At 39.8% G+C, this 22099-nt stretch overlaps 3 protein-coding genes and 1 pseudogene across 3 annotated transcripts; all 4 read left to right on the top strand.

The window, feature by feature from the left end:
• Nucleotides 1–1267: 1267 nt before the first annotated feature.
• On the top strand, nucleotides 1268–2618 carry LOC104111393 (germin-like protein subfamily 1 member 13; annotated as a pseudogene).
• Nucleotides 2619–3983: 1365 nt separating this feature from the next.
• On the top strand, nucleotides 3984–5990 carry LOC138904372 (toll/interleukin-1 receptor-like protein). The gene is made up of 2 exons (XM_070192876.1): nucleotides 3984–4302; nucleotides 5980–5990. The coding sequence occupies exons 1-2, from the start codon at nucleotides 3984–3986 to the stop codon at nucleotides 5988–5990; spliced, it is 330 nt and encodes a 109-aa protein (XP_070048977.1).
• A 4676-nt stretch (nucleotides 5991–10666) lies between these two features.
• Nucleotides 10667–18072, top strand: LOC104098951 (disease resistance protein RPV1-like). The gene is made up of 5 exons (XM_070192869.1): nucleotides 10667–10695; nucleotides 14952–15102; nucleotides 15668–15759; nucleotides 16196–17357; nucleotides 17617–18072. Exons 1-5 carry the CDS (start codon nucleotides 10667–10669, stop codon nucleotides 18070–18072), a joined length of 1890 nt encoding a protein of 629 aa, XP_070048970.1.
• Nucleotides 18073–18438: 366 nt separating this feature from the next.
• LOC108946393 (disease resistance protein RPS4-like) lies at nucleotides 18439–20556 on the top strand. Its single transcript, XM_070179288.1, has 3 exons — nucleotides 18439–18634; nucleotides 18776–19768; nucleotides 19971–20556. The coding sequence occupies exons 1-3, from the start codon at nucleotides 18440–18442 to the stop codon at nucleotides 20496–20498; spliced, it is 1716 nt and encodes a 571-aa protein (XP_070035389.1). The 5' UTR covers nucleotide 18439; the 3' UTR covers nucleotides 20499–20556.
• The last annotated feature ends 1543 nt before the right edge of the window (nucleotides 20557–22099 follow it).

Raw genomic sequence — 22099 nt, 5'->3', positions numbered from 1 at the left:
GAGCAACTTCAGATTACAATCTATTGCAACACAGGAATTAACCTCTTAATCACTCATCTCTCACAATAACTCTATTATTAGCCCTTTGCACTAATTGTATTACAAAACAACAAATCTTGATTAACTCTAGTCAAGAAACCAAAACAACGAAAGTTAAAATATGTCCTATAATAGCATTTCTTGAAAGTAGTATAGGATTACAAATAAAGAATAAATTAACAAAGACTCAACAAACCTAAGGACTTAAGACATTTCAATATCAGGATCTGGTGCTTTAATTTGTAGCAGTTTTGTTCTTGAGAGAACCTTGAGAGCAGTGGCAGCTAGCACTTGAATGAATGTGATTTTTAGATTGTCAAGTGTTACAACAAACCTTGTAACATGTTGTTTATATATGAGAGAGCATGTGAGAATAGATAGGGACATTTCATCTTTTAGTTTAGCCTCTAGCAAGCAGTGGTTGTGCCGTTGCATTGCTGCCAGTCGGTACAGTGAGGCAGCTTTTACTGTTGTAGTTGACTGTACGACGGCCAAGGAATTGATCACATCTAGTCCCTATCTGGTTCCTCGAGAATGTTTGACCTGGCGGCAAAACACGAAGTAACATATCTTATCAAGGCCAAAGGAATTGATCACAATTGGTTCCTATCTGGTTCCTCGAGAATGTTTGGCAAATCATCAAAAATACGAAATAGCATAACTTATCAATTAGTGTAAAAATAAGAACTTCCAGGTTTTTGTTGTTGTTGAGACGAATGAATTGTCCTCTCACGTAACCTAGTCATCAGTTTAATTAATTTTAAATCTGATAAGTTTAATAAATCAATGCGGTCGTTGATCTTATAATTTTCAATCTTAACAACGAAAGACGTTTTAGTTATTTTGATGTCAATGAAGATTTAGACTAAAATCTAAATCATATATTTCAGATTATTGTACATTCTTTTTATCTTGGGAAGTAGCCATCGTATCTAATTTCTCAACCTAATCTCAAAAATTTACCCCGATCCTCCTCATTTTCATGACTATTTCAAATGGATAGCTGATGTAAGTCCCAGGTTAATAAAATTTAGTCTTTGTAGTTGTTCAAGGAAGCTTCAATATAGTAATATTCAAGTGTTTTAAAAATTTACCCATTGATGACTTGGTAATGCAGAAGCCTAATCCACAATTTGTTTAGAGGAAATTGTCGACCAATTCAAACAAATATCCATCTATAAATACGTCGTTCTTTCTTGTTATGTTTGTCAAAAACAAATATCATTTACATTGTTTCATAAGATAGTTAATTTCTAGTAGCAATGGCTCTCAATTCATTTGTGTTGACCATTACCTCAATGGCTGTGCTATCTTCAATAAGTCATGCATTTGATCCTAGTCCTCTGCAGCATATTTGTGTGTTGCTGTTGATGACTCCAAAGCTGCTGGTAAAATAATCAAATTACCAAATTACAATCATGATCTTCACAGTTTTCTATGAAGTTTATTTTTGTACTTCATCTATCCTTTTTGGTAAGAAAAGATACCAGGCCGGTAGCCATTCTAGAGGACTGCTATAAGTGTGTCTTGAATTTTTTCAGTTCAGGAAGTTAAGATTTTTAGTTCAAATTTTCAGGACAAAATAAGTACTGACTAATCCCTAAATATCAGCCCTAAAAATGGCTATTTGTATACTCCTCCCTCTTGTTTTTTACCTTTTCTTTAATTAAAGCTTCTTTTTGCAGTTTTTGTGAACGGAAAAAATTGCAAGGATCCAAAGCAGGTTTTGGCAAATGATTTTTTTAGATCAGGTCTAAACATACCTAGAAATACTTCAAATTAACTTGGATCAACTGTAACTAATGTGAACATCAACAATCTGGACTCAACACTATGGACATTTCGTTAGCTCGTATCGATTATGCACCATATGATCTCAACCCACCTCATATACACCCCCGAGGAACTAAGCTTATTACTTGTCTTAAGGGCAAACTCTACGTTGGCTTTGTCCTTTCAAACCCTGGTCCAAATATGAAGAACAAGTTGTTAACCAAGATTCTAAAACCTGGAGATGTGTTTGTTTTCCCAATAGGTATGATTCATTTTCAGTTGAATGTGGGAAAGACTAAAGCTGTTGCAATGTCTGGACTCAGTAGTCAAGATGCAGGAGTCATCACTATAGCAAATGCAGTTTTTGGCTATCCACCAATTAATCCTTATGTTCTCACAAAAGCATTCCAAGTTGAAAAGAAAGTCGTGGATTATCTTCAATCACAATTCTGGTGGGATAACAACTAAAACAACAACAACAACAACCCAGTATAATCCCACTAGTGAGGTCCGGGGAGGGTAGTGTATTGCAGAACTTACCCCTACCTGGGATAGAGAGGCTGTTTCCAATAGAAACTCGGCTCCCTCCCTCCAAGAGGTGCTCACCACTAGAGCAATCCACTCTTGTCGGGACAACAACTAAAACATTATATCAAAAATATATTGATCTAAAAATAATTATGCTTCTCTGAACTACTGCATGTATCACATAAATAAGTAGCCGAGGTTTGCCTCTCCATTTTAGTGTAATGTATTGGATGGGGATATGTTATGGCTTATTATGGAATAAAAATAAGTTTATTGTTTGTGATATTTCATCCCTCTTTTTGGGACAAGCCTTGTAGAATATTAGTATCCATTTTAATTCTATGCATAAAGAAAGGCTACTTTATTTCTCAAAATCCGTATATGTTTATACCTTTAAGTTGTACGTATTGATATTGCAATTTTGTTACACAGCCAGATCATTTAAAAGGTAATTATATGTATATCTCTATACGATAAACAATAACTTGTAACTTACATCCTTAAAGAGAGCATCAGCATATATATACATGCTTCAAATGATTCCATTTCCACCTCTACTTTTAATTTTTCGGTTCTAGTCCACTTAATAATTGGTACCCCAAATTCTTAAAATATATTCGCCAGTGGATCATTGATTTCATTTCAGCCAGCTATGAACCTTGAATAGTACAAGTAGATTAAAAAAATGTATGAATCCATAAATCACACCCTAATATTTTATAATTTCCAAAAGACTAATGATTAACCCTCAAGATTATCTTTTCTATAGTTTAATAATCAAAATCAATTTTAAAGAATGCTTCTATATATCAATCTTTATATTCTAGTTAAATATGATCTCCACTTTATCTTTTGAGATCAATAAGTAGCTAAGGGAAAATAAAACTCCCTTGCTATCATAAACAGGCCTAGACTAGTTTTTCGAATGTATATATCCTCATAATTAATGTTTCCGATCTATTATTCATAGAAGTATATATCAAATAGAAAACTGTAGATAGACTGAAATTAGTTGGTTTTGCAGTGCTAGGTGCTTTTTAGGTGTATCAATTTTATTTATCTATGGTAAAATTTTACAAAAAATTATGATAAAAGCATTTTACTTTTTTAATAGACTTGCACAACGTGAATTCAAATAATTAGTCGGACATGTAAATTTCAAATAACAATTTGTTAAACAAGACATGAGCCAGCCCCAGCTACCAAGATAGCATCAGCGTACAGTTCCGAATAATTCTACGTCCACCTTTAATTATTTGGTTATTGTCCACTTGCATGGTACCTGAATTTCCTAAAATATAACAGTGGGATTATTTGATTCCATCCAGCCCTACCTGGTAAAATTCAAGAATATATTTATCCCATAAAAACAAATAATAATTTATAATTTCCAAAAGAATAAGGCAAGATCATCCCTCAATCTCTAAATTAAACTAGGTAATTATAAAGAAAAGGTTGACAAAAAAAAAAAAAAAAACATATCTATGTCACAAGTGGGACAATATTTTTATTCTTTAAGACCCATGTATAATATAAAAATACAAAGGGCACAGAGCTCAGAATTTGTACATTAATTACTTCCATTAACTACCATAGCTAGGGTAAAAGAGCACACATTCCATAGATGAACATAATTTGTTCAAATGGCCACAGAAGAAGCTAATGAGCAATCAATTCCCAACGCTTCATATGATGTTTTTTTGAGTTTCAAAAGTGAAGATACAGGTAAAAATTTCACGGATCACCTCTCCACATCTTTAAACCAAGCCGGATTTCGCACGTTCAAAGGTGGTGATAATGAATCCAGAAGTAGTGAAGAAGCTGATCGTAGCAGTTCAGAGTTTGCTAAAGCAATTCAAGAATCAAAGATTTCTATCATTGTATTCTCACAAAACTATGCATCTTCCAGTTGGTGCCTAGATCAACTTGTCACAATTCTTGAACTTAAAATGAAGTTTGCATGTATGTTTACCCGAAAAATCGGATAACGTTGAATTTAAGTATGGTTCTAAGGGTAAGCAGATTCCTTTGATCTGAATATAACAATACACCTGTTTATGAGATAAAATAGGGAATGATGAAACAAAGATACTTAGTGAGCTTTAGAAAGGTAAACACAATAAATTCTTAACTCCCAGGGGAGATGTCTTCTATTACAATCTATTTTTCCTTTTATAGCCAAGGATCACTACTTTATCATTAGCAGCGTAATGGAATAATATTACTAGTGGAGGACCCATGATGGTGTGTCTCCTCCTTAATTCCCGCCAAGATTCTCTCCTTTAGTGCGGTTGTAACAGCTTTTTGTCTGTGAGCTCGATACAGACTCGAGCTCGGTGTCGGATCGGAACCTTGGCCTTGGTTTCGAGCTTGGTGATCGATGTTCGGGACCAGTACCGGTCGACGTTACCTTGGTCGATTCGGACGCCCCAAGCTCGACGCCCTCGTCTCGGAATTCGATCGGGTTCTCCATGAAGATACCCCTTGACTGAGATGCCATCCTCGATCGATCTTCATGATCGAGGACCGGTTTTAACCGTATACAGATAGCCCCCTCGTTTCTTGGAAAGGAGATGACGAGAAATGATATGATTTCCCTAAGGTTCGACCGAATCAACGATGATATTCTATCGACTTTGATTATGACGTGCGTGATTGCTGTCCCATCGATTTGGTTTTATCGAGGCATTTAATGTGTGTCAGTCGGTGGTCGGCCACCGCCAGAAACGAATCGCCATGCCCTATAAATAGTTTTCCCATATAATGTTTTCTATTTTTGTGCTTCCTCTTTTCTTAAATTCCCTTTGAATATTCTCTACTTCGTTGATATAGCACCGCTTATACCAGAGTTTCGGTGTTGTCCCCTCTTTCACCTTCCTTTGCGACTTTTCTTCTCATATTGATGGCGAAAATTTCAAAAATCGTACCTCACAAGGAGAAAGCTTCCTCCTCACGGCCGTGTGACGATAAGGTGCCGACGGAGCCGTCCGTTCAAGATTATATTCCCGGCCCGTGTATTTTAAAAACTGATTTCAGGGTGGAGAACCCTTCGTCCGTTCCGGGTCGGTGTGAGCACGTATCGATGTATATGTGCTCTATAGCGGAGGTTCACCTTGAGTCCGTCAGAAAAGACTGCGGCTGGGGTTCCGAGGTTGTGTTACAAATCCCATCCTCCGATGAGAGCGTCACTACCTACGTAGAGGGATTTTTAAGCATTTACACCTATCCCTTTACGTTGGGAGCTGTCGATCCCGTGATTTTTGATTTCTGAAGGCGGTATCAAGTCACCCTCGGCCAAATTCATCCTTCTTTATGGCATATAGTCATCTTATTGAGTTTCTTCTCTACCAAAGCCGGAGGGTTGGATTTTTCTTTGAACCACCTTATACGACTGTATCGGCCTCAGATTTATCGTGGACTAATTAGGCTACATCGTCGAGCATCGAAGGCTTTGATATCGAGCATCGATGAAGATAAGGATCGAGGTTGGATGGGTCGATATATTCGAGTGAGGACTCGTGACCTTATCCCGGAGGAAAAAATGTCGTTTCCTGAGGCATGGAATTTTGACTGTAAGTGATTCTTGTTTGCTTTTCATGTCTTTTTTTGTTTTTGTTAATATTATTTTCTGATGTCCAGTTGCACCTTGAATTCCACAAGCTGTGCCTGATCTCGAGGATTGGATTCGAAAATAAGCCTCGACTTCATCCTATGCCGAGCACGCTTGGCGTGATTTGGCTAAAGGTAGATGGGAGGCCAAAAATCATGGTGAGGTTTGGTTCCTGTTTCCCTCGAGGTATATTCTGCGTTCATTTCGTTATTGATTTTTCCTTCGTATATAAGTGTAACTAGGGATGCCGTTTTGAGGCCTTCGAGCGGTGATGAAGGAAATAAATCCCCGGTCCTGGAACAGGGAAATGAAAAGAAACGAAGGGTTTCCTCTCGGCCAGAGGACCTTAAGCCCAAAACTCGAAAGGTGAGGAGAAAAACCATTGCCCTTTCGATCGACTCGGTCCAACGGCTGAGGGAGGAAGAAGAAAAAGAAGATAGCTCCTTGGCTTTGGTAGTTCGACCTACGGAGGCAGTCGAGGTTGCTCGAGCTGCTGAGCCGATGGCGGCCATGCCCATCGGGGTTGGTTCCGAAGACCTAAGTCTCGATCGGAGTACTCCGAGTGATTTGCTTGGGGTAATGGCGATGGATCATTCACCTTCTCTTCCATCTTTTTCTGAGGAGACGCTGAAGGAGGCTCGAGAGATGGAGGCTCCCGATATTGGTGCTGACTCAGGTGCAGCGGATCCTTTTAAGGATTGTTTTACTGGTGTTGATGATAGTTCTGATATCGGTGATGCTTCTCTTTTGTTAGAGGAAGCTCAGCGTTTTATTACTCGGGTAATGATTCTTCCATACTTGGCTTCTTTGTTCTTTTCCACACTTGATGGTTCCGATATCGGTGATCCTTCTTTGTTTTATTGGTGTTGATGACAGTTTCTAACTGTGCAGGCCATCGGTAGGTTTTGAGTTGATCTTAGCCAGTGCGAGGTCGAACTCCAGAAGGTCCTAGGTGAAAGAGATGACCTTCGGCTTCTTTGTAGCAAAAAGGAGGAGGTTATAAAGGATCTTCAAGCGGATTTGGCTAAGGTTCATGAAGAAAGGGTCGAGCTCGATCAGTAGGTGAGCCTCGTTCTGTTAAAGTATGGATTCGCCTCGACTGTGGAAGTTAACCATTCGTTGTCTCAGTTGCAGCAAAAGATCGAGAAGATCGGACTACTCTGAGAGGAGGTGGATCAAATCCGGGCCGAATGCAACCGGTGGAAGGAGACTATTGACCGTCTGGCAGCGGAGAAAGAAACCATCTTAACAAAGTTATTATCGGCCGACGTTCAGCTTCGAAACGTCAAGCAAAAGGTATCGGTTCAGGCTAAGAAAATCGATGAGCTTGAGATACGACTTGCTGAGGCTAAGGCGGAGGTTGAGTCGTCAAAAGTTTTGGCGGATAAGTCTATTGCTGTATATCGAGCTGACGCTGAGGCCGCTCAGGTGGAGGCCCGGGAAGCTGCGAAGATTGCCGATGCTCGAGCTCATTAGGTTGCCGAACTTGTTAAGTGTAGATCTCGGAGGCAGACTCTCGAGGAGATACATGCTCGAGGTTTCGACCTTACCGATGAGGTAAGAAAGGCAAAAGAGCTTGAAGCGGAGGCTGAAGCCTTGGCTTCTGATGATGATGATGATGATGGTAGCAAAAGTGGGTCCGAGGGTAGGGAAGACCCCGACCCAGAAGCTTAGAGTCTAACTCTCCATATCTGTAAATTAATTACGTAGGCAATTTTGTATATATAACAAGGTCGATTTTGATCGATCAGATTTGGAGTGACGTTTTGCTTGTTGAGTTGATGATAGTGTGGTGGTTAACGTAAACTCTGAGTAAACGCAGCTTTTTCAATGTTTCAAACTTGATTGGGCCCTCATTCGAACTCAGCAGCCCGTAGGTTTTAACATTCGAACTCGATATAGAAGTAGCCCGTGGGCTTTAATATTCGAGGGTTTATTTCGAACTCGAGATAATGTGGTAGCCCGTAGGCTTAATATTCGAGTGATTATTTCGAACTCAAGAAAATGTGGAAGCCCGTAGGCTTAATATTCGAGTGATTATTTCGAACTCGATGTTGAAGTAGCCCGTAGGCTCGACGGTCGACTGAGTATTTCGAACTCGATATAAGAGTAGCCCGTGGGCTTTAATATTCGAGTGTTTATTTCGAACTCGAGATAATGTGGTAGCCCGTAGGCCTAATATTCGAGTGATTATTTCGAACTTAAGAAAATGTGGAAGCCCGTAGGCTTAATATTCGAGTGATTATTTCGAATTCGATATAGAAGTAGCCCGTGGGCTTAATATTCGAGTGTTTATTTCGAACTCGATATGCCCGCAGGCTGGTTGCATAATAAATCTCAAGTCATTGTACATCTGTATTAGCATGGTTCATTTTGACCATTTTGGCTCTTACAATATTTCTTCTAAGGGTCGAAAGCCTCGGTTACTGTTTTAAAAGCGCAGCACAATCGATGGTTGCCTCATTAAAAACCTTGCGCAAATACCCATTTGGGAAAAAATCGGTCTAAGAAAAAAAGAGTGCAACACGTGCTTTTGAGTAATAGAATACTTCTGTTCTTTGTTCGAACTTCTGTGCGGGATAGTTGAATGAATATGGGAAAGTTCGGAGTTTAGCAGTAGTACCGTTTTAGATGTGATACATTCCAACTGCTTGATAGCTGTTTGCCGTTTATGATGCCAAGCCTGTACGATCCTTTCCCAAAGTTTTCGAGCACCTGGTATGGTCCTTCCCAATTTGGTCCTAGTTTTCCTTCGTTCGGATTCCGAGTATTGATGGTGACTTTCCTTAACACCAAGTCCCCTGGCTTGAAGTGGCGAAGTTTAGTTCTTCGATTGTAATACCTTTCGATTTGTTGCTTTTGTGCGGCCAACCGGATGAGGGTAGCTTCTCGTCCTTCGTCCGATAATTCAAGGCTGGTGTTCATGGCCTCGTTATTTGATTCTTCCGTCGTGAATCGAAATCTGGTACTAGGCTCTCCGACTTCGACTGGTATCAATGCCTCAGAGCCATATACTAAGGAGAATGGGGTCGCCCCTGTACTGGATTTCGATGTTGTTCGGTATGCCCAAAGGACTTCGAGCAGGATTTATCTCCATTTTCCCTTAGCGCCGTTCAATCTCTTCTTCAGGTTTTGAAGAATAGTTTTGTTTGTTGATTCGGCTTGTCCGTTTCCGCTTGGGTGGTACGGGGTTGCTAGTATCCTTCTTATTTTGTGGTCTTCGAAGAATTTTGTGATTTTGTTGCCAATGAATTGCTTCCCATTATCACATACTATTTCGGATGGTATCCCGAATCATCAGATGATATGATCCCACAAAAAGTCGATAACCTCTTTTTCTCTTACTTTCTCGAACGCCTGCGCTTCAACCCATTTAGAAAAATAGTCAGTCATAAACAAAATAAATCTGGCTTTACCTGGGGTCTATGGTAGGGGGTCGACGATGTCCATTCCCCATTTCATGAATGGCCATGAGGATAGGACCGAGTGAAGTTGTTCTCCGGGCTGATGGATCATTGGAGCAATCCTTTGACATTTATCGCATTTTCGAACAAATTCTTTTGCGTCTTTGCCCATATCGATCCAATAATACCCTGCTCTGATCACTTTTCGAACTAACATATCGGCACCGGAGTGATTGCCACAGATGCCCTCGTGTACTTCCCGGAGGATGTAATTGGTATCTCCCGGACCTATGCATACCGCCATCGGTCCATCGAATGTTCTTCGATATAACGCTCCATCCGCAGTCAAACTAAATCGAGCAGTTTTAGTTCGAAGGGTCATGGATTCTTTGTGGTCTGAAGGGAGCTTTCCGTTTTTAAATATTCAATATACTTGTTTCTCCAATCCCAGGTTAAGCTAGTAGAATTTATTTCGGCGTGCCCTTCTTCGATTACAGATCTTGAAAGTTGAACGACAGTTTCCGAGTTCAAATCATTCACCTCGACCGATGATCCCAAATTAGCAAGCGCATCAGCCTCATTATTCTGTTCTCGTGGAACATGTCGTAGACTCCATTGTTTGAAATGGTTCAAAGTAATAAGCAGTTTGTCCAAATACCTTTGCATTCTGCCTTCTCGGACTTCGAAGGTTTTGTTTACTTGACTCACCACCAGCAAAGAGTCGCAATTTGCCTCAACGACCTCCGCTCCCAAATTTCTAGCTAGCTCGAGACCTGCAATTATGGCTTCATACTCGGCCTCGTTATTAGTTAACCTGATAGTTTTAATAGCTTGCCTAATAATGTTACCCGTGGGAGATTTTAAAACTATGCCTAGCCCGGACCCCTTTACGTTCGAAGCTCCATCCGTAAAGAGGATCCATGCCCTCGTCGATAAATTTGATTTTAACAGTAATTCTTTTTCGACTTTGGGTATGAGGGTCGGTATGAAATCGGCCACGAAGTCTGCTAAAATTTGGGACTTGATGGCCGTTCGAGGTTGATATTCGATATCATACCCACTGAGTTCGATGGCTTATTTGGCCAATCGGCCCGATAGTTCAGGCCTATGTAAAATACTACAAAGTGGGCAGGTGGTTAATACGCTTATGGGGTGGCATTGGAAGTACGGTCGTAACTTCCTAGAGGCTCTAATCAGCGCAAGCGCTAATTTTTCCAAGTGCGGATATCTAGTTTCCGCTTCCCCCAAGGTCCGACTTACGTAGTAAACAGGAAATTGCGTACCTTCCTCTTCTCGAACAAGGACATTGCTTATGGCGACTTCTGATACTGCCAAGTACAGGTAAAGTCTTTCGTTGGTTTTTGGAGTGTGCAGCAGTGGTGGGTTCGATAGATATCTTTTCAGTTCTTGTAACGCTAGTTGGCATTCCGGTGTCCAAGCGAAGTCGTTCTTCTTTTTGAGGAGAGAGAAAAATTTATGGCTCCGATCTGATGATCTCGAAATGAATCGGCCTAAGGCTGCTATTCTTCCTGTTAACCTTTGCACAGCTTTCACGCTGTTCACGATGGTGATGTCTTCAATGGCCTTGATTTTGTCTGGGTTAATCTCGATTCCCCGATTTGACACCATGAAGCCGAGGAACTTACCCGAGCCGACTCCGAAAGCATATTTTTCGGGGTTGAGCCTCATGTTGTATTTCCTCAGAATATCGAATGTTTCCTGCAAATGGGTCAAATGGTCCTCTGCGCGCAGGGACTTGACTAGCATGTCATCAATATAGACTTCCATTGATTTACCTATTTGTTCTTCGAACATTCTATTTACTAGACGTTGATAGGTAGCTCCTGCATTTTTTAGCCCGAAGGGCATTACGTTATAATAATATGTTCCATATCTGGTCACAAACGAAGTCTTTTCCTGGTCTTTCGGGTTCATCTGGATTTGGTTATATCCGAAATAGGCATCGAGAAAAGTGAGGATCTTATGGCCGGCCGTGGCATCGATCAAGTGATCGATGTTGGGTAGTGGATAAGAATCTTTGGGGCATGCTTTGTTCAAGTCCTTGTAGTCTATACACATTCTAAGTTTGTTTCCCTTTTTAGGTACTACGACCACATTGGACAACCATTCGGGATATTTTACCTCTCTAATGGATCCTATTTTGAGCAGTTTAGTTACCTCATCTTTTATGAATGCATGCTTCACCTCCGATTGGGGTCTTCTTTTTTGCTTCACCGGTCTGAATCTAGGGGACACACTTAGTCGATGTGTCGTTATGTCCGGCGGGATTCCTGTTATATCTAAATGGGACCAAGCAAAGCAATCGATGTTATCGATAAGAAATTAAATGATTTTTTTCCTGAGTTCGGGGCTCAAACCTCTTCCCAGGTATACCTTTCGTTCGGGCCAGTGTTCGATCAAAATGATTTGCTCTAATTCCTCAATAGTTGATTTGGTGGCATCGGGGGTCACGAGGGATTGAGGGATCCACTGATCATTATCTTCTTCGATGCCCTGCTTATCTAGCTAGGTCGAGTTTGATGTCTTTGGTTGCTATTTGGCGTTCCAGTCTTCGACTGTGCCTCCTTTTGAACCCGATCCATTCACCAGCGAAGACGAAGATGTTGGTTTCGCCTCCTCGACGGAGAACATTTCCTTTGCGGCTGGTTGTTCTCCGTACACTATTTTGACACCTGTCGGTGTTGGGAATTTGAGGACCTGGTGTAGGGTCGAAGGTACTGCTCTCATGTTGTGGATCCACGGCCTTCCGAAAAGGGCGTTATATCTCATATCGCCTTCGATCACGTGAAACTTTGTTTCCTAAATTGTTCCGGCGACGTTTATCGGTAGGGTTATCTCGCCTTTGTTGGTTTCGCATGCCATATTGAATCCGTTTAAAACCAAAGTTGCGGACACGCCCCAATTTTGTAAGCCGAGCTGTTGTACGACCTTCGATCTGATGATATTGGCCGAGCTACCTGGATCAATTAACACACGCTTAATTTTAATTTTATTCACGAGTACGGATATTACCAGTGCATCGTTATGGGGTTGGATGATTCCCTCTGCGTCTTCATCATTGAACGATAAAGTCCTTGAGGGAGTATAATCTTGAATTCGAGATCTCTTTTCCCTCACAATCGACGTTTTAGCGCGTTTGAGCATAAGTCCCTGAGGGGTATCGACGCCGCCGATGATCATGTGAATGATGTGCTGTGGTTCTTCTTCTTCGTTTTGCTTGCCGAAGTCCTTGTTTTTAAAATGGTTCTTCGCCCTATCGCTCAAAAATTCCCTAAGGTGCCCTTTGTTGAACAAGCGGGCTACTTCCTCTCTTAATTGTCTGCAATCTTCCGTTTTGTGACCATGGGTGCCATGATACTCGCATATTTGATTGGGATTCCTTTGGGCCGGATCGGTCTACATGGGTCGAGGCCATCTGGTATCTTTGATGCGTCCGATAGCCGATACGATGGCGGATGCATCGATGTTGAAGTTATATTCCGATAATCGAGGAACTTCTATAGGATCGGCATATTTATCAAAGCCTCTCTTGCTCATAAGTCCCCGAGAATTTTGCCCTTGATCGTGCCTGCGGTTATTCCTAACTGTCTCATGTGCCGAACCGTGGTTCATCCGATCTGTGAAGTACGGCTGGTATCGATCTCTGTTTGACCTTTGTTCTCTGTTGGTTTCCTTCAAAATTTTAGTGGTTGCGCGGTTTTGACGCGTGGGTTCATACGGAAATCCCAATTGATCATCCTCGACCCTGATTTTTGATTGATACCGATTGTGTATATCCGCCCAAGTTTATTGCACGGTATTCGATCAAGCTTTATTTCAGTCGATGTGACACTGTCGAACTTAGTCCGTTCAACCCTTGGGTGAAAGCTTGTACGGCCCAGTCGTCTGTGACTGGTGGCAAATCCATGCGTTCCATTTGAAACCGGGATACGAATTCCCTCAGTATTTCGTCACCCCTTTGTTTTACTTTGAATAGATCCAATTTCCTCGTTGCGACCTTTATGGCACCGGCATGTGCTTTTACGAACGAATCTGCTAACATGGCAAAAGAATCGATAGAATTTGGTGGCAAGTTGTGATACCAGATCATTGCTCCTTTTGCGAGGGTCTCTCCGAACTTTTTCAATAATACGGACTCGATCTCCTCATCTTCCAAATCGTTGCCTTTGATGGCACATGTATAGGAGGTGAGATGTTCGTTAGGATCGGTCATACCATTATATTTGGGAATTACGGGCATACGAAACTTTTTTGGGATCGGTTTTGGGGCCGTGCTCGATGGAAAAGGCTTTTGTATGAACTTCTTCGAATCCAGCCCTTTCATCATGGGCGGAGCCCCCGGGATCTGATCGATCCTAGCATCATACGTTTCGAATTTTTTGTCGTTGGCTTCGACTCATTTTATGAGTTCCTCGAGCAGTTTAGCAATTTCAGGAGCGGCTCCTGATTCTCGCTCGTTCGATTTCATTGTGTCGGGCTCCGTTCTGGGGGTTACTTCTCGAAGAAGTGGATTGGAGTTTGGATTACTTTGCATATGAGTTGGCTCTGCAACTGAGCTATCGCTACTTGTTGGGCTTGTAGCATTTCGAAAATCATACGCAAGCTGACCCCGATTTCTCCCGTGCTGTGGGTGTCTCGGGCTATGGGTCGAGCGCCACCCTGAATGCTTCTTTCCTGCCCGGAACGCTGATTCGCTTCTAGAGCCATTCGTGAATTGATATCTACTGGTACTTCGATTTGAATTTCGGGTTCCTCGATTCGAGCCTCGTTGTCGTTGTTGGGTAGCCTCTCGGCCATGGGCACCAAGTTGTTGGTTTCATCCTGAAGGCCAGCTTCGAGGTCGATTGGTAGAGCCATTGCTGGTATCAAGTTGCAAGCTGGAATGTACTGTATATTTGTATCAAATTATCACTTGTTATCCTTAGCCCCACGGTGGGCGCCAAACTGTTTACCCGAAAAATCGGATAACGTTGAATTTAAGTATGGTTCTAAGGGTAAGCAGATTCCTTTGATCTGAATATAACAATACACCTGTTTATGAGATAAAATAGGGAATGATGAAACAAAGATACTTAGTGAGCTTTAGAAAGGTAAACACAATGAATTCTTAACTCCCAGGGGAGATGTCTTCTATTACAATCTATTTTTTCCTTTTATAGCCAAGGATCACTACTTTATCATTAGCAGCGTAATGGAATAATATTACTAGTGGAGGACCCATGATGGTGTGTCTCCTCCTTAATTCCCGCCAAGATTCTCTCCTTTAGTGCAGTTGTAACAGTTTTTTGTCTGTGAGCTCGATACAGACTCGAGCTCGGTGTCGGATCGGAACCTTGGCCTTGGTTTCGAGCTTGGTGATCGATGTTCGGGACCAGTACCGGTCGACGTTACCTTGGTCGATTCGGACGCCCCAAGCTCGATGCCCCCGTCTCGGAATTCGATCGGATTCTCCATGAAGATACCCTTGACTGAGATGCCATCCTCGATCGATCTTCATGATCGAGGACCGGTTTTAACCGTATACAATGTACAAAAATATTGCCTATATTCTACCATGTTGATCCTTCCAATCTCAGAAAGCACAAGGGAAGTTATGGGGAAGCGTTAAACAGATATGAAGAAAAATTCAAGTCTGAATTAAGACATGGAAATATTGAAGAAGAGTGGGAGGACAAGTTAAAGAAATGGAAGGATGCACTTAGCCAAGCTGCAGATTTGGCCGGAATGGTCCTTGAAAATCAGATAGTTCATTTTTTGTTCCTTTCTTTTTACTTGTACCATCTATAAATTCTAGAAACTGGGAAAGAAAACCAAAAGGAGATGAAGGGAGATTTAACAATTAATTATCATTTAATTTGATACTTAAAGTAGTTTTTTCCTTTTTGATCATTTTTATTTTGGAAAGGTGGGTGATATAAATAGGGAAGCTCAAAGATTTGCCATAAAACTGGAATTCCGCCCGATTTTCAGATTTTTGCGCAGCTCCTTTTTTTTCCATGTATAAATAGAAGTGGTTTTGCAAATTTAACCAAGAATTTAGGTGTTTTCTTAATTTTCTTTCCGTTTTGTCAAAAAACATTACTAAAATTTTTGTAAGTAATAGTATTTTAATTAGATGTGTGTGTCTATATGTCACACACAGATACACTTAACGAATAAGAGGAGAATTTATGAAAAGAATTTACTTGCGCAAAATGATATGATGATGATCACTTTCTTAGCTAGTATAAAAGGAATTCACAACAACAAGAAATAAGGTTTTTAGTGACATGTTTTGCAACGATCTCTTTAGTCGCCATCAAAAGAAGCGACAAACAAATTAACTTTTGTGGCTATGAAGCTCGCTACAAAAAGTAAACAAATGCACTACAAAGTAGATTTAAGGTAAGTCGCAGAGACATATAGTGTGGCGATTCGGCACTAACTTTTGGCGGCGATTAAAGAGGTCGCCACATAACGTTGTTACTCAAAACCTTATTTACTATAGTGGAATATGTACAATCTAAGTATCTAACAACCAACTAGATCCATTGAAGAATATTTTTGAATTTGTCATGAAGTTTTTCACTCCATATCTAAAATCTTTTAAATCCAAGATCTTTTAGATTTCTATTTTATTTCACAACGTAGCAAGAAGACAATATGAAAGAATTACAAGTTGATTTTAAGTTTTATGCATTAATAACGTAAAAGAATAGCTATATAATCAAGTCATTGAGAAGAAAATTGTATGTAACCCTACATGTATAATAAACATTTAACCTAACGTGCTATAACAAATCAAAATTAGATTGATAATATAAATATTTTACATTATTAGTATGCATAATGACTTAAATCTTTTTATATTTGCTTTGTGTAATGGATGTTTCAGGCATGAATCCAGTTTCATCAAGAAGATTATTAATGTTATCAGTACTATACTAAGTCGGCCAGCCTTATATATTTCTTCTTGCACAATTGGAATACATCGTCGAGCTAGATCCATTAATTCATGGGTTCAAGATGAATCTAATACTGACATTGGAATACTCCTCGTTTGTGGTATTGGTGGAATTGGAAAGACAACTCTTGCCAAATTTGTCTACAACTTGAACTTTGGATATTTCGAAAGCAGTTGCTTTTTGGCAAACATTAGAGAAACTTCAAAATTCCCTAATGGGGTCATTACATTACAAAAACAACTTCTGTCTACCCTTCTAAAACATGAAAAAGTAAATATATCAAGTGTTGATGAAGGAATTGTTAAGATAAGGAATGCTTTATGTTGTAGAAAAATTCTTCTTATTCTTGATGATGTTGATGAGCCTGATTTAGTTGAAGCAATATTTGACATTAAAGATTGGTTTGGTTTTGGAAGTAAAATAATTGTGACAAGTAGACACAAGAGTTTATTAAGACCTCAATTAGGTCATGAGGTACATGAAGTTGAAATTTTGTATACAACTGAAGCAACTGAGCTATTTAATTGGCATGCATTTGGGGAAAACAATACAAGTGAAGGTTATTACAAAGAGTATTCAAAGGAAGTGATTGAATGGTGTAGAGGACTTCCATTAGCTCTTCAAGTTATTGGTTCTTCCTTGGCTGGAAAACCAAAGGATGTGTGGAAAAGTGCAATAGAAAAGTTGAGAGATATTCCCACTAATAAAATTGTTGACAAATTCAGATTGAGTTATGAATTGTTGGATGATGATCATGATCAGAATTTGTTCCTTCATCTTTCTTGTTTCTTTGAGGGGATGAAAAAAGATTTTGTGGTTAGGATACTTGATAAATGTGACTTTTATACATTGGTGGGGATTCAAAATCTCATTGATAGAAGTTTGGTGACAATTGAATATGTAAATGAGATAACGATGCATCAATTAGTACGAGATATGGGAAGAGACATTGTTCGTCGAGAAGCGCCTGTGGATCCTGGAAAGCGTAGTAGACTCTGGCACCACACAGATTCTTACAATGTCCTAAGAGGAAGAACAGTAAGGAACAAAGCATGTTCTTATTTGTATCACCTTATTCCTATATATGTGCAAACTTTTTTTTTAATAACGGTGATGTCTGAGTCAGTTTGGTGCACCTCGACTATTCCACTAGGTGCATGCTACCTCTCACTAGCGCAATTACAGGGCTGCTCTGCCCCGAAGCTGGATTAGGTAGATGGTGAGAAATCACCTGCTATTTTCGTACGTGGAACTTATTTCTTATGTTTCTTGTTTATTCTTTTGTGATTTCTATTAGGGAACAGAGGCAGTGCAAGGGATGGTACTTGACATGCGTATGATAAAGAACGAAAAGTACTCTAGCCCCTTAATACCAGTGAGACAAAATGCAATTGCCTTTTTCACTTGGAGTACAAAAGGCAATTCTAGTTTACAAGATGTTAGAACTGATGCCTTTGAGAAAATGCACAAGCTAAGATTTCTCCAATATAACAAAGTTCAAGTGGATGGAAGTTTCAAGAATTTCCCTAAGGGATTGAGATGGCTGTGTTGGAGTGGATTCCCAGAGGATTCTATACCAATTGAGCTTCCAATGGGAAGTGTTGTTTCCATTGACATGAGATACAGCAGCTTGAAACAACTTTGGAAGGGATTCAAGGTATTGTCTATTCATATTCCAGTGTTTCTATCCAGCCCAATCCACCTATGTTTGGGCAAGTTATATTTTCATGGCCTAAATTTTACACCTTATTGAGTCGCGATCTCTGACTGACTCAATAAGGTTTTGAGAAAATGCACAAGCTAAGATTTCTCCAATATAACAAAGTTCAAGTGGATGGAAGTTTCAAGAATTTCCCTAAGGGATTGAGATGGCTGTGTTGGAGTGGATTCCCAGAGGATTCTATACCAATTGAGCTTCCAATGGGAAGTGTTGTTTCCATTGACATGAGATACAGCAGCTTGAAACAACTTTGGAAGGGATTCAAGGTATTGTCTATTCATATTCCAGTGTTTCTATCCAGCCCAATCCACCTATGTTTGGGCAAGTTATATTTTCATGGCCTAAATTTTACACCTTATTGAGTCGCGATCTCTGACTGACTCAATAAGGTTTTGAGAAAATGCACAAGCTAAGATTTCTCCAATATAACAAAGTTCAAGTGGATGGAAGTTTCAAGAATTTCCCTAAGGGATTGAGATGGCTGTGTTGGAGTGGATTCCCAGAGGATTCTATACCAATTGAGCTTCCAATGGGAAGTGTTGTTTCCATTGACATGAGATACAGCAGCTTGAAACAACTTTGGAAGGGATTCAAGGTATTGTCTATTCATATTCCAGTGTTTCTATCCAGCCCAATCCACCTATGTTTGGGCAAGTTATATTTTCATGGCCTAAATTTTACACCTTATTGAGTCGCGATCTCTGACTGACTCAATTTCTTTGTCTTGATCTATTAGTTTCTCCCATTCCTAGAGATACTGGATCTAGGCCATTCCTATGAGCTCATCACTACACCGGATTTCTCGGGCCTTCCCAATCTTGAAAGGTTGATACTTGAACATTGTACCAAGTTAATCCATGTTCATGAGACCATAGGATGTTTGCAAAAACTCATCATTTTGAACCTTAAAGATTGCCAGAAACTAAAGAGCCTTCCTGATAGCATATGTGAGTTAAAATGTCTTGAGACACTTAACATCTCAGGCTGTTCAAATATTGAATATCTGCCAACAGAACTGGATAAATTGACATCACTGAAGGAGCTTTATGCTGATGGGATCTCTATGAATAGGGCCACAATATCTACTGAATTGGGGGGCCAAACTTGGTATTCATCTTTGTATTCTTGGTTCATGAAAGGAAGGGTAATATCCCCTAGTAAAATTCAAGAAATCCATTTTCCTCGGTCCTTGCATGTGTTAAACATTGCAAAATGCAATTTATGTCCAGATGCTGTTAGCAAAGTTGATTTAGGCATTCTAAGCTTGTTAGATTGGCTAGATTTAGGGGGAAATCCAATTTGCAATCTACCAGATAGCATCAAGAATCTTACAAGACTTAAAACTCTTAACATCGCGTATTGTACAAAGATCAAGATTCTTGAAGGATTACCATCAAATATCAGTGACTTAAATGCTGATGGATGCATATCCTTGGAAAAAGTAGCAGCTTCTTGTGCAAAAGGACATCCAGTAGAAGCTTATATAAATTGCATCAATCTTGTTGAAGCTGAGGGTGTTTTCAAGTTAGAGCCACTGGAAAATGCAGATGCTCAAGTTCTTGCCAACATGGGAATTTCAAATTTGGAACTTATAAAAAGTAGTATTAAGGCTTCTCTGGTATTTGGTCGCGTGTACAATGCTGGAAGAGTTAGAAATGAATACCCAAGCTTTGTCCAAGATGATATAGCAAGTTTTTTTTCACTTGAGCCTAAGAAGTTTCCTCCACAGGTCTGTCTCTCTCACCCCTCTTTTTACATAATTATGGTAACAAGCTTGTTGTACATGAAGATAATAATCAGGCCACTTATAACCATGATAAGCATTACTTAGCTACCTGGTAAAAATGGTAACTAAATTACCATCGCATATAACGATGGTGCATTTACAATTGTTAGTATACATAACTTAAATCTCTAACTCACTGTCTCAGATATTGTACCACCGTGGTGTTTTCTCCACTTTTTTGCCTGGAGAAAGCGTACCCAATTGGTTCAGCTACAAATTCATTGATGCAGCAGATGTATATTGCACCCTACCAAATGTTGATAACCATAAAGTAATAAGTGGTTTGAGCATTTGCTTTGTGTACACATGTCCGGAAGCATACACCAACGTTGGATTGTACAACGGACCAGCCATTTGGTTAAGAAATCAGACAAAAGACATAAACTGGGCTCTTTATCCTGCTTGGTTTGGCCTTCCAGAGGATGAAATTAGTGGGATGATGTGGTTAAGTTATTGGAAAGTTGAGACTTTGTTTCAACAAGGAGATGTCATTGAGGTTATGGGGTCTCCTCAGTTTGCTGCATTTAAGGAGCTTGGTGTTAAAATCTTTTACCTCGACGAGCAAACACAGAATATTTCTGATTCTAATGTGTGTAAAAGTAGCAACTCGTTTGAAGATATTCTGAGGAACCACTTTAGTGATGAAGAACGTACTTACTACATTTGCACTTGAGATTTGCGATTGTCTGTATTTGATTAATCAATGCACTTGAAAAATTCTTGTATGAGATAAGAAGTAGAAGCAAATTCAGAACCTAGAACCAGGTTCAGAATGAGTGTAATATAGATCTTTTTTATTCTTAACTTTCTTACATGGTGTGGTGGTGATTAACACGAAATGATTAATTTGTGTTTCTCTAACACAACTGCAATCAAAGTTCCTGGAAAAGGACTCCTAACATCATACATTAATATATTTCTATCGGCATTACCAAGAAATGGTGCAGTAAGATAGCAAGTACCTGAAATTTACAACGGCAATACTCAATAGGAGACACAGAAATAGAGATTGGAACTTGTGTCTTCCGCCTCATCCTTCACTTCCTCCTCCAACTCGCTTTTGTCAACCAATACTAGGACAACAGATTAGTGAACATAAATATAACTCGAACATTTATATTGTACCTAGGTAGTTTCTATACAAAGTTAAAGGCACACTTCAACAACAACAACAACAACAACAAACACAGTATAATCCCACATAGTGTGGGTCTGGGGAGGGTAACGTATATGCGGCCTTACCCCTACCTTGTTGAGATAGAGAGGCTATCTCCAATAAACCCTCGGCTCATGAAAGCATCACATTAATGAAGAGAAAAATAATAAGCGCAACAACGGGAAACTATGTAAAAGCAGCATAAATAACAATTAGATAATAAGATACCGAAATGACTGAAACAAACATGTAGTCATAGAAATATAATAACAACTAACTCAACATACTTCATCCCATAGAATTTTTAACTCCATTGAAGCACATCTTTTTCAGCTTAAACAGCAAAAATCTAATTTTGGAAGTGTGAGTGCCAGAGTTTTTGGACTTGGAGTAGTTTCCCAGCGAAACAACTGTTTTGCTATGAATGAAAATGTAGATTATGTCGTGTTTTGTATCGCCCCCCTCTAGCATTCTGGTGGTTTGCAATCGGAGATTGTAGGCCAAAACTCCTCTGTGTATACTAATGATCAACTCCCCATTTAGTATGCCAATGGGTTTTACATATGGATTCCAAGGACTAACAATGTAGGACACAGGATGAAATCTTACATCATCAATGCGGATTGTCCTACTTAGACTCCAGTTGTAGTCGTCTTAGAGCTCCCATATATCTATTGTTGCCTCACCCAAGCTAGAAAATGCAAACTTGAAGAATAACACTTGACCTACCATCTCAAATAGGTGCATATGAGCATGTATACCTCGAGAAAGGTGGCCGCCACATTCTTCGCCTGGATGAGATGTGATATGAAAATTCTCCTTTTCAATGTCAAATACCATTATAGATGTTTTGCTAAGAACATGACAAGTATCACAATCACAACAACAGAATCTGTCAGCCATCCAATATATAGCTTTCTTTGTCCATGTTGGAGATCCCATTGATCTAGGTGCTATATGGGGGACGACATCACAAACCTTTTCCCATCTTGTTTCTGCTTCGATAGGATCCGAATTATCAGATAGCAATAAGCTAAGTCTAAGTATCTTGAATTCTACAAAACGGGGCGATTTTGTATTAACATATATCTAGATGGCATAATATTCCTTGGTCACTG

The sequence above is a fragment of the Nicotiana tomentosiformis genome, chromosome 1 (assembly GCF_000390325.3).
Source record: "Nicotiana tomentosiformis chromosome 1, ASM39032v3, whole genome shotgun sequence".
NCBI classification, from domain to species: Eukaryota; Viridiplantae; Streptophyta; class Magnoliopsida; order Solanales; family Solanaceae; genus Nicotiana; species Nicotiana tomentosiformis.
This window is presented reverse-complemented; position numbering and strand designations above follow the sequence as displayed.

What these genes read in the sequence shown, in the direction of transcription:
- LOC104098951 (XM_070192869.1), top strand. Translation starts at nt 10,667, where the DNA reads ATGGCGACTTCTGATACTGCCAAGTACAG. An exon ending in TCTGATACTGCCAAGTACAG is followed by an intron (nt 10,696 to 14,951) that starts GTAAAGTCTTTC and finishes TTCCAATCTCAG; the next exon opens with AAAGCACAAGGGAAGTTATG. An exon ending in CTGCAGATTTGGCCGGAATG is followed by an intron (nt 15,103 to 15,667) that starts GTCCTTGAAAAT and finishes CGATCTCTTTAG; the next exon opens with TCGCCATCAAAAGAAGCGAC.
- LOC108946393 (XM_070179288.1), top strand. Translation starts at nt 18,440, where the DNA reads ATGCACAAGCTAAGATTTCTCCAATATAACAAAGTTCAAGTGGATGGA. An exon ending in AACTTTGGAAGGGATTCAAG is followed by an intron (nt 18,635 to 18,775) that starts GTATTGTCTATT and finishes TTGATCTATTAG; the next exon opens with TTTCTCCCATTCCTAGAGAT. An exon ending in CTAAGAAGTTTCCTCCACAG is followed by an intron (nt 19,769 to 19,970) that starts GTCTGTCTCTCT and finishes TCACTGTCTCAG; the next exon opens with ATATTGTACCACCGTGGTGT.
- LOC138904372 (XM_070192876.1), top strand. Translation starts at nt 3,984, where the DNA reads ATGGCCACAGAAGAAGCTAATGAGCAATCAATTCCCAACGCTTCATAT.